Here is a 12,726-nt window from a genome sequence, read left to right on the forward strand (position 1 = left end):
TTTTTTTTTTTTTTCAGTGTATAGCAAACTTTTTGAAGGTCAAGTACTATGCCCATACCCTTGGACATGTTTATATCCTTCACAGCTAAATAAATACTATTTTCTTTAAACGTTCCTTTTATCTAACCTGCCTTCAGTCATTTCCCACTTAGGTTAGCTACTGTATGTTTAGGAAATACAGTTTTGTTATAAGTGAGTCTAAGCTCATGGTAATTAAGCAAAGCTTAACATAATTAATATTCATAACAATAATTAATATTTACTGGGGCCTTGTGATATTCCAGGCATTGGACTAAGCACTTTATATGCATACTATATATAATTTTCAGTATTTTATATATAAGCGTACTGAGAAGGGTAGTAACTTACCCAAATCCAGTAACTTAATGAGTGGTAGAGTGGAGAGTCAAACTGAGGTTTCCTCCAGAGCCTGCGCTCGGAAGCATTCTGCTTGCTGCTCCCATGAAGGTGTGCTTGTCAGCTTTCGCAGTCCAGTAGCAGTGGTGCACATCACCTGTGGGTTTTATATTCTAGTGTTGTGAGAGGATCTGATGTCGAGGTAAAACTAGACTCTCAGTTTTTTTGTTTTTCTTTTCTGAATGGAAATTGAAATCATCTTCATCGCCTTTCTATGTTGTCTGATAAACAAGCTGGTGATACACCTTTCTTATTTTCTTTTAAGTATAGGTCCTAGTGTTACAGACTTACTACAGGAGATGGCATGCGAAAATCGTGGTGGAGGAGCTGAGAAAACAGAAAAAGTTGAGGTTGCAGTGGGAGTTAGAAGAACAGCTGAGGAAGATAAGAGAAAAAGAAGATTGGATGAAAATGGACTATTTCCGGAGACATAATCCTAAGACAAAAGAAGATTTTGAACTGCTTTATAATGCACTAGAACGTAAGTTTGACACAGGCTTTGCATGAAATACTAATTTTATAATTTTTCATTAGTATGAAAAGTAGGTTTACAGAAGATAAAAAAAAGACTTTACTATTTCAGGAAGATGTCTTGGGAATCTGAATTAGAGTGTTGAAAAATGTGAATAATTTCTTACATTTGGGATAGAATTAAGGTTGGAATGAAATTGGATATATCTTTTCATTAATAATTAACCGAGAAAGCATGTATTGCTCTGAATATTTTTCAGTTTTACTATATTATCTTATTTGATCCTCATCCTTGTGAGATAGAGAGAAAGTGAGTCTAATCTCGTTGTCAGTTTTGAGAATTGGTGAACTTAAAGTTGAACTCTGATTTAATCCTTAAGTTCAGCACCCTGTTTCGTTCTGCTCTTTAGAGGAGGGCCTTGGTAATATCTTTTTTAACTCACCCCACGGATGATAATGAATGTATATTCTCTCCACATTTGATTTTACATTTTATTTCCTTCATAGTATGCATGCAAGTCATTGACCCATTGAAAGCTTCAGTTCCTTGGACTAGCCAATACACCGTTCCCCTTCCTGAAACTCGTCCTGCCACCAGCCTTCAGTCCCAGTTTAAATGCCACCTTTTCAAAGTTTTTGTGACTGACGTGTAACTTGAATATCCTGTTGACATCTGATGGTTAATTACACCCTAAATATTTACTTTTTATCACATGCCATCATTCACAGTAACATAGCTTTTGTTTAATATTTGTTTCCACCAGTGGGTTGCAGGTTCCATGCCGGCGGAATTCATTTGCTTTATTTGATTTTCAGTGAGCTCTCTTCTCCCCAGCTTTTCCTAGTCTGAAGTCGCTGGCCACAAAGCCTCACAGCTGGGCTGGCTGCAGGGAGGCCACAGTGTGCGCGGTTGTGCACTACGCTTTGTTTTTTCCCTCTTTCCTCAGTCATTTTGCAGTTTCAGATTCTGTGTTTTGAAACAGTGTTGAAGGTGTGACTTTTGTATACAGTATTCATAAATGTGAAGTCATTCCATTTACTTTGGGAAAGAAATTTGGGTTGACAACTACACAAACCCTTTGGCTACCTTAAAGTTCCAGTACAGTCCTTGTCTCCTGCCTTTTGTCAGTCCCAACATATTGAATTTTAGAAAAAGTCTTAAATATTATATCGTAGTTTAATAGTTACAGGTGCAAGTTTGTTTTCTTTTAATTGTGATGTGGGTGAAAGTTTACAGAGAAAATTGATTTTCTCTTCAACAATCCATATACATTCTGTTTTGTGATATTTACTACAATCCCCACTATGCAACAGCATTCTTTCCACTTCCTGCCCAGGCCCAGTTCTTCCTTCTTCCTCCCTTGGGATCCCCTCCCACCTTCCTAGCTCTGTCCCTGGGTAGATGCTGCCCTCTTGATCTCCTGTGGTTGGTTGGTCTTCTGAGGGTAGACCTCCTTGGTGTTACTATTCACTTTAAAGGCCTGCAGGAGCTCTGGTGGTGCAGTGGTGGAGGCATTCAGCAGCTACCCAAAAGGCTGAAGGTTTGAACCTCCCAGCTGTTCCTCAGGAAAAAGATAAAAGATGAGGCAGTGTGTTTCTCTAAAGATTTATGGCCTTGGAGACCCTTTGGGGCAGTTCTACTCTGTCCAGAAGGGTCACTGAGTCAGAATCTACTTGATGATTTTTTTTTAATCTATCCTTTGGCTGAAAGTGGAGCCACAAGGTTGAGTTCAGTTCCTGGCTGAAAAGGTGTTGACAGGCCATAATCTCGGGGTTCCACCAGTCTTCACCAGACGAGTAAGCCTGATCCTTTTTTGGCTTCTGATTTTGAGTTTTGTTCCACATTTTTCTCCCACTGTAGCTGGGACCTCCTATTATGATCCCTCTCAGAGAAGTCAGCAGTGGTAGCATTGTACCATCTAGTTCTTCTGGTGTCAGGGTCCTGGAGGCTGGGGTTCACATGCTCCATTAGGCCTAATTGTTTCCTACATCTTTGATTTTCTTCACTCTTCTTTGCTCTGAATGGGGAGAGACCTTAGACGGCAATTCACAGCTTCTAAGACTACTTGCTGCTCATCAAAGTGGGATGCTGAACATTGTTTTTGTGGACTATGTTATGCCAATTGATCTTAGTGTTGCCTGAGACTATGATCCTGAGCCCCCATGCCCACTAACTCATTCTCTCAAGGTGTATGGTTATGAGTAAGAAGTTTCCACAACCATTGAGATGTCCTCTGTCAAACCTGTATAGAATTGTGGGTGTAGTCCTGTTTGCTTTCTCACCTGTGTTCAGTTTGGGTGTCTATCTTTATATCCACTCATAGATAATTGTTATTATAGATTATTGTTACTACAGAATTGTAGCATAGGGCATAAAGCACTTGACTGCTAACCAGAAGGCTGGCGGTTCAAACTCACCAGCTACTCCTCAGAAGGAAGGCTGGACAATCTATGTCCTTAGTGATATCGCCTCAGAAACCCAAGGAGGGGTTGCTATGAGTTGGGTCTGACTCCATGGCACATAACAACAACAGCAACAACAACAGAAATGTAATAGTATTCACCTCTGTGTGTTTCACGGGCTTGATCATTTTTTACTGACCTCCCCCTTATTGGGAGCTCTGATGGCTTAGTGCCTAAGGCATTTGACTGCTAACTAGAGGCTGGTGGTTCAAATCCACCAGCCACTCCTTGGAAGGAAGGTTGGGCCATCTACTTCTGTAGTGATACCACCTTGGAAACCCAAGGAGAAGTTGCTATGAGTTGGATCCAACTCAAGGGCAGTGAATTTTTTTGTTTTTTTCCCCCTTATTATAGTTGGATATTGCCTTTCCCTTCAAATCACTAACTAGAGGGTAGACATGTATTAACTTGGGTGAAGAGAATTCATTTATGTTTTGATGATCTTTTTCTGTGCTTGGGACACATGTACGACAAATATTGGCAGAGTGAATGAATGATTGAGAGTAAGAAACCAGGAAGGTAATGATGCAACCATGTCCAGCTTTGCATTGCCTGCAGTATCTACTACGTGGAAGTAACTAGAATGGAAGAGTTCTTTATCACATTAGATGCTTGAGAGTGGAGAAATTGTGAAGATATTATGTCATCTTATGATGACATGTAAGACCTTTAAAAATGAGACATACCCTCAATTTTTTTTCAATTGAACAGGATTCATTAATCCAAGGAACTGCATTCTTTGTCCTGTGATTATCTATGACATTAACCTTAGGCAAATTTTCCTTCTATGACTTTGTTTATATACTATTTGTGGATGTTACTATATGTCTTTTTCTAGCATTTAAATTATGGTTTCCTTTCTAATTGAATACATTTTTGGAAGTGTTCACCTAAAAATTTATTGGGTTTATTTAAATTGCTGTAAACAATATGCTGTGCGCTCAGGATGATATAGTAAGACACAGAGTCTGACCAACGGTATCAAAAGCTTTCTCTTGTATGACATGAAATGGAGCAGCTTGAGGCACGTTTACAACCTCATGCAGCCTTGTGTCAAAGTGAGTTTTGTACCTGCTCCCTAGGCTTGTGTAACTGCTTCCCCTTTGTTCTAGTTGCCATCCTCTGGAAATAATTTGTGTTTTACTTTAAATTTCATTTCTACTTCCATTTTCTCTGTCAGATGACAGCAAAGGTTATTTTGAAGCACCAGGAGGTCAATAGAGAGGACAGCTAGCCTGTGTCAGTAAAAGGTCATATCAGCAAGTCTAAAACTAAAGTTCTGTTGGATTAGAACTGTATTCAAATAGTGTTCCAGTATATATGAATAAACAAGGCGTAGCATTGTATTTTTGTTTGGGTAACAGGCAACCATGCAAATTGATGGAAAATAGGCTGAATGGGGTTTTTCTACTTAGTTGTGATAAGAAATTGGACAAAACACTCACTTCTCTAAGCCTCAGTAGTTTTTTTTTCCCCTTATTTATTTATATTTTATTATGATTTGGGTGAAATCATAATAAAACAGAGCAAATTGGTTTTCCATCCGACGATCCATATACATTTTATTTTGTGACGTTTACTGCACTCCCCACCCTGTAACAGCATTCTTCCCAGTTCCTCCCTGTGCCCACCCCTTCTCTTCATGGTTCCTTCCCATCCCCTCCCACCTTCCTAGCTCTGTCCCTGGGCAGATGCTGTCGCCTTGATCTCATATGCTGTTGTTTTTGTTATGTGCTGTCGAGTCGGCCCTGACTCATAGCGACCCCTCCTTGGGTTTCCGAGGCAGTATCACTACGGAAGTAGATTGCCAAACCTTCCGAGGAGTGACTGGTGGGTTTAAACAGCCAGCCTTCTGGTAGCAGTCAAGTGCCTTAGGTACTATGCTACCAGAGCTCCTCGATTGTTCTAATGAGTACATATCCTCCTAATAGTACTGTTCACCTTACAGGTCTGATTATTGTTTGGCTGACAGTAGAATCTTGGTCTAAGCCTCAGTTTCTTCATCTATAAAAAGATTTAATATGTTTTCTGCATATCTACTTCAGAGAACTTTTATAAAGCAAAAAATACAAAACAATACATGTGTGAAAGTACTTTAAAAAGTGCAAAGCCGAATACTTATGGGAGTTACTGTTCTATTAAAAAAACCAAACTCACCGCCATCAAGTTAATTATGACTCATAGTGACCCCCTTTGGATTTCTGAGGTGGTACATCTTTATGAAACTAGATTGCCCAGTCTTCCTTCCACGGAGTGGCTGGTGCCTTTGAACCGCCAGATGCCTTATGCGCTACACCACCAGCGCTCCAGGTTACTGTTCTATAGTAAATAATTTTATATAAAATTTTTATATTAAAATTGAATAGATATATTTTATATAAGGCCACACTCCTGATTTATATGGAGGAAAACAAATGAAATTTCATAAATAAGAGAGACATCTTTTAGTTCTCTCCAGCCCTAAAATTCTACAATGAAACTCTAGAGTAATAATTTTTAAGTTCTGTTTTATTATAGTTAAAGTTTCTGCTTTACCAGCTCAATAATTTATATTGCTCCTCGATTTAATATAATCTTTTCAGTCCTAATTCTGTCTGTGGGAGCTCTGGTAGCGTAGTGGCTAAGACACTTGCCTGCTAACCAGACGGCTGGTGGTTCAAACCCACCAGCCACTCCTCGGAAGGAAGGTTGGGCAATCCTACTTCCGTAGTGATACTGCCTCGGAAACCCAAGGAGGGGTCGCTATGAGTCGGGCCGACTCGACAGCACATAACAACAACAACAATTCTGTCTCAGTCTTTGAAATTGCTGCCCTCTTGTGGCTAATAGTGACAATTGCATACTTTGAAGTACAACTCACATGAAACTTTTCTTCCAGATAACCTCTGGTAGCATAGTGCCTAAGGCACTTGACTGCTAACCAGAAGGGTGGCGATTCAAACCCACCAGCCACTCCTTGGGAAGGAAGGTTGGGCAATCTACTTCCGTAGTGATACCGCCTCAGAAAGCCAAGGAGGGGTCACTATGAGTCAGGTCTGACTCGATGGCACATAACAACAACCATCTCTCCTTCAGTTAATTAAAAAAACCAAACTCAACTGCTGTGGAGTGATACCGCCTCGGAAACACAGGAGGGGTCGCTATGAGTTGGATCCGACTTGCCAGCAGTGAGTTTGGTTGTTTTGTTTTTTTCAGTAATTAAAGCTAAAATGAAATCAATTTATGAGAATAATTTTGTTGTTGTTGTTATGTGCCGTCGAGTCAGCCCTGACTCATAGCGACCCCTCCTTGGGTTTCCGAGGCAGTATCACTACGGAAGTAGGATTGCCCAACCTTCCTTCCGGGGAGTGGCTGGTGGGTTTGAACCGCCAGCCTGCTGGTTAGCAGTCAAGTGCCTTAGCCACTACGCTACCAGAGCTCCCTGAGAATAATTTTAACTGTGTAATATAGTAGATCAGATTCAAGACTTATTATCACTGTTGGGGATCTTGATCTCTGCTTCCATAGTTTAACTACATCTGAATCTATCCCTCCTATCAGTCTCAGATGATGGGCTGGCCATACTGTGGCAGCAGGATTTACCAAATATGTGAAGTGACTCAGAACCCTCACTGGTTTTCTTCACCTACATAACCACGCCCATGGCTCCCTAGAGAGGAGACGGGCTCCTTGAGCCTGCTGCATCTCTCCAGAGCCCGTGCACTGAGCTGCTATGTAGCTCCCTGCACTTGTGGCTCATGCCCTGCGCTTCAGCTGGAATATCCTTCCTTACCTGGGTGACTGTTATCTCAGACACAGCATGGCGATCTCCTTCAGGAAACCTGCCTGATAGCATGCATTGGGCTCCTAGCCCCTTCTCCTTGCCCCAGCTCTGTACACACCACTTTCTTAGCTTTTCGCCTTTGTACCTGTGGACCTGAGAGGCCCTTGCTCATTATGTCTAGTAAATGTTTGTTGAATTAATTTCCAGCCCTTTGCTTTGCGTTAACTTTGTTTTCTGACTCTAATCATTACATTCTGATCTCAAGGTGCCTTGATTTCCAGCTTCTGGGACCACCTGGGCCCACGCCCTCAACATGTCTGTCCTGGGTGTTTGCTCTGAGCCTTGACTGGGTTTGTCCATTCAGGCTTCCTTCCAGTCTGTGATGAACCTTTGAAAATACAGCTGCATAGAGGCTGCCAATTTGTGTGCCATGTTGGAAACTCTGCTAACTCTTACTTGGAAATTATAATTTTAGACTTCAGAAAGTTTAGAATGAACATGGACTTTAGATACTAGCCTTTTTTTTTTTTTCTTTTTATATATGATGGACTTCGGAGGTTAGTAATTAGATGATTTTTCCAAGGAGAGGGGTTAAGGAAACAAAGTGAATTTTTTCTTCCAAATGAACAAATTCCTTTAATATATTTTGCTTAAAAAATATTGCTGTTTATTGGCATTTCACATTTTTTTGTTTAATTTATCATCATCTCTAGGAACCATACATTTTATGAAAGGGGGCAGGATCTCTTGTTTTTCTTGCATAGTGTCTTCTCTGGATAGTTCTGGAAACTGTCAGATCAGATCAGACAGACAATCAGCTTTACCCACCTGCTCCTATAAACTGGGCTTTTCTAGTACTTAGAAGGAAGTTTGGGCAATCTACTTCCGTAGTGATACTGCCTTGGAAACCCAAGGAGGGGTCACTATGAGTCAAGTCAACTTGACGGCACATAACAATAACAACATCATTAGTGGATGAGGCGTGGTGTTTTTGTGCTAGCATATTCTATCCCATCCTGGAGATTTACAGGCATGTTGCTCTTCTAGTAGAGAATGTTATTGGATTTAAGGTCCCTTATTTTCATCCCTAATTAGCTTGGTGGGGTTGTTTGCTTTTTAATACTAATAATCTAACCAAAATGTTAAATCTAACCACATTTTCCACAAAAAGAGCTTGAAGAACTTAATAAAATTATATGTATACCTGATACATATGGATATGGTATTTAAATACAAACTTATATATATATTTCCAGACTCACCCAGGATTTTAGTATTGACCTAAGAGAGTGGCCGATTGCTCTTTGAGGCTGCCATAATATCTTAAATAACATCCTAGTGGCCTAAATGTATTCCAAATCCAAAGGTTTCTAACTGGGAAGTGGAATATGCTTACTAACTGTCATTCACTTTCATTTTCTTTTCAGAAACATCTAAATATAAGGTATCTATAAGGTAAATGTTCTCATTATTATTTTGCCGGCGAGCAGTTTTTCTCTTCTTCTGTATGCTGCTTTTTGGTTTATGGATTTTCATCATTTTTTAAAACAAATTTCTACTTATTAGTAAAATTACTCTTACATGACAAATTCGTCAATCATGGATTTCCTGAGCTTGCATAGCATAATTTAGCTCTTCATCTTTCAAGCCTTTTGCTGACCATAGTTTAGTTTTTAAATTTACAAATCCTCTTGGCTGGACAGACCAAGCTGTACCGTGTCTGACTAATGTCTTCCTGGTAAAGGACAGAGTCGATTCTCATAAAGAATATGACTGGCAAGTCCTTGACCTGATCAGGATGATTTTAAATTAAAATTTGTGAGAAGGAGGAAAGACTCTGGTAAAACTGTAATACTAGGTATCACAGAAGGCAGCGGTTACGACGGAAGAGGGCCAGAAACAGAACTTACGGCTTCAGATACTGATATTCCAGTGCACAGAGATTGATGCTAAAGTAAACCTGGAATTTCAATAGAAGAGAGCAAATTTAATTTCCAACTGTATAAATTTTATATAACTGTAATATATTCTGAAGTGGCCCTGTCACTTGATGAGAAGGGAAATGTGTCTGGAATAAAACAATGGAAGGGTACATTTTATTAAATAGAATCATATCTAATTCAGGAAATGGGGAGGTGTCTTGGTTCTCTAGTGCTGCTGTAACAGAAATACCACAAGTGAATGGCTTCAACAAACAGGAATTTCTTCTCTTTATTTATTATTGTGATTTGGGTGAAGATTTACAAATTCAGCATAGTAGCTAAGGCACTTGACTGCTAACTAGAAGCCTGGAGGTTCAAACCCACCAGCCACTCCTCGGAAGGGAGATGGGGCAATCTACTTCCGTAGTAACACTGCCTTGGAAACCCAAGGAGGGGTCGCTATGAGTTGGGGCCGACTCGATGGCACATAACAACAACAACAACAGCATAGCAGTTCAGATACACTTTGTCTCATGACATTGACCATAATTGACCACAGTGCAGCAGCTCCCCTCCCACTTATTCCTGGTGGTTACCTCTTCCCTGTGTCCATCCCTCCATGCACTCCTGCCCCCTGAGCTGTTTCCCTGTGCATAAGCAGCCCTTCTTTCTCCCATGATTATTCTCTCCAAGGAATGTATCTACCTCAGGTAAATGTTCAGCTCCTATGCCTGTCTTTTCTTTGGCTGGAACCCAGGCCCAGGTGTGGGTTGGAGGAATTTATTCTCCTACAGTTGGGGAGGCTGGGAGTCCAAATTCAGAGTGTGGACTCTAGGGGCTGAGTGAAGGCCCCTCGACCTTGGGCTTTACCTCGGCCTCTTATTCCAGGCCCACTGGAGCTGGAGGCTTCTTTCTCACAACTCATGCAGCTGCTGGCTGCTGAGGCTGGCAAACCCACAGTTAACAAGTAGAATGGCCCAATCCCAAGATCAACAGGAATACCTCAGTTCACGGTTCAAGTCCGGGAACTGGAGATGAAGACTAGGCCAAATGCAGGATTCAGATGTACCGAAAAGCTAGAGACCTTCCTCAAAGCTTTCCCCATATATAATGGAAGCAGGCCATACCCTGAAGGCAACTAATTAGCTGCTCACAGTAGATTCCACCACGCAATCTCATCATGGGGAATAACTGCATTCGGCTGCCAAGTTACTCAAAGTGACGGCACAGTCAAGTTGACACACAGCCCTAACTACCACAGGAAGTAATCCAGCGTGAAGAAGAGACCTCCCCAGAGGAAGTGTTTAAACCTAATGGTGGAAAGTGTTGGGCTTTTGGTGAGTGGAAAGAGAAGCAGAAATCTCGCCCTTGCAGAAGGAGTCTACAATCTGCCCCCAGGAAGAAGTATGAAAATGCTCATTCCTTCAAGAAAGGGCTACATCTTTCTCACTTCTGTATGCACCATAAAAAACAAAGAGTTGCCGTCTAGTTGACTCGGACGCCCGGTGACCCTGTGTGTGTCAGAGCAGAGCTGTGTCCTAGGGTTTCAGTGGCTGATTTTTTAGAAACAGCAGCAGACCTTTGTTCCAGCGTGGCTCTGGGTGGACTCACTTCTCACCTGTCACCTAGCAGCCAGGTCGCTCCAGAGCCCAGGCCATATCTTTCTTTCTCAGCCTGCAATTCTCATGGTGATTCCCTGGGGAAGTGTTATGCTTCCCTGGGAATAATCTGCCTCTGCCTTCTTCTGTTTGACTCTTCATTCATTTGATTCAAGTCTCTCAGCTTTCATTTAATCCTTTTTCTCTCCCATAAATTAGATATTCAATCTGAATGATAACATTTATGTCTAATATTCTTTACCATTTTATAAAAGTAAAATACCCGTTATCAGGATATGATGGCAAAAAGGAAGTGCTCTGTAAAGATGTGAGATTTGAAAAACTCAAGGATCTTCATGTTATCCCTCTAGTCTGGCATCAGGAAGAACAGGCACGCATTAGCCTAACTTTCACTGGAGCTGAAAGAAAAGCAGCTTTGTGTGAACTTCTGGAAAAAGAGACCCAGATAATTGCTTCCATCGGGAGACACAGATACATCGCGGACGAGGAGAATCGGGAAGCATCGGTACAAGCTTTTCTGGATAAGGTGAGTGAAAGAACAGTTATTTCAATCTGAGTGCATCCTGAATTTAAAAATCTAGAATAATGAACTAAAGGAGAAACTTGCATTGTAAGAATTTGCATGAATTTTGTTTAGCGTTTTGGTGACAAATTTCTTTAAAGTCTACATTTTTCTTCTTGTTTACTCTGATAGAGCTTTAGATTTTAACAGCAGTCTAGAATAAAGATTGACAAGGGACATGGAACTGGCATGTTCTAAACTAAAGGAATTCAGCTATGACAGAAAAGATGGAGACACCTATTCATTTAGATTTAGCCTGGCTCCAGAAATTGGGCAATTAGTACACCCCAAGAAAATGCAGAGTATTAAAGTCCCAAAACATCAGAGTCTGTGGTATCCTGATAGTTAGCAACCCAGGGGAAATAGCTATAAACTAGTGATTTTGCCTGTGTTCATCATTAACTGACTGAAATTTCTGATCAAAAGGGTATATGATTATGGAAAACATACAATTAAGGGAAAAACTAATGTAATTACCCTTTTGTGGTGAAACTGCCTGTTTGATATTGAAGAATCTGTTTCCATAGTGACCAGTTTCCTTTTATAAACCTGATCTTTGTAAACAATTAAAAGCCAATCCAGCCAGAAGAAGAAAAGGAATGCAGTTCTCGAAGATCCTAGCTTGTAACGATTCTAATTGTGCTTCTTATTGTCTGAAAACATTTGTTCTTATAAACTATACATTTTGATGCTATAAATGCTCTTCTCTCATCTTGCTTACACACTTGCCTGTTTCATACCAGTTTCTACAGGCCAGATCTTCCTTGTTGTGGTTGTTGTTGTTAGGTGCCATTGAGTCTGTTTTGACTCATCATGATCCTGTGTATGACAGAATGAAACACTGCCCGGTCCTGCACCATCCTCACACTCATTGCCATACTTGAGCTGATCGCTGCAGCCACTGTGTCAGTCTGTCTCATTGAGGGTCTTCCCCTTTTATACTGAGTCTCTACTTTACCTAGCATGATATCCTTCTCCAGGGACTGGTCCCTGTTGAAACCATGACCAAAGTACAAGAGGTGAAGTCTGGCCATTCTCGCTTCTAAAGAGTGTTCTGGCTGTACTTCCTCCTAGATAGATTTGTTCCTTTAGCAGTCCATAGTTGATTCAGTATTCTTTGCCATCACCACAATACAAATGCATCAATTCTTCTGTGATCATCCTTACTCACTGTCCAGTTCTCCCATACATCTGAGGCTACTGGAAAGACAATGGCTTGGGTCAGGTGTACCTTAGTCTTCACAGTGACATCTTTTCACTTTAACATTTTATAGAGGGCTTTTGCAGCACATTTGCCCAGTGCAATATGTTTTCTGATTCCTTGACTGCTGCTTCCATGGGTGTTGATTGTGGATCCAAGGAAAATTAAATCCTTGACAACTTCAAACTTTTCTCCATTTATCATGATGTTGCTTCTTAGTCCACTTGTGAGAATTTTTGTTTTCTTTATGTTGAGGTGTAATCTATACTGAAGGCTATAGTCTCTGTTCTTCATCAGTAAGTGCTTCA

The 12,726-nt window shown here is 40.8% G+C and overlaps 1 protein-coding gene across 1 annotated transcript in view; it reads left to right on the forward strand.

Moving 5' to 3' along the window:
- IQUB (IQ motif and ubiquitin domain containing) overlaps positions 1-12,726 on the forward strand; it is an 81,803-nt gene that overhangs the window by 14,292 nt on the left and 54,785 nt on the right. The window contains exons 6-7 of the mRNA XM_007946761.1: positions 688-898; positions 11,006-11,181. Of these exons, the coding sequence (XP_007944952.1) occupies positions 688-898; positions 11,006-11,181 (387 nt within the window). The remainder of the gene's footprint in view (positions 1-687; positions 899-11,005; positions 11,182-12,726) is intronic.

Source organism: Orycteropus afer, unplaced genomic scaffold (genome assembly GCF_000298275.1).
Source record: "Orycteropus afer afer isolate SDZICR_OR568_19922 unplaced genomic scaffold, OryAfe1.0 scaffold00170, whole genome shotgun sequence".
Classification (NCBI taxonomy): Eukaryota; Metazoa; Chordata; class Mammalia; order Tubulidentata; family Orycteropodidae; genus Orycteropus; species Orycteropus afer.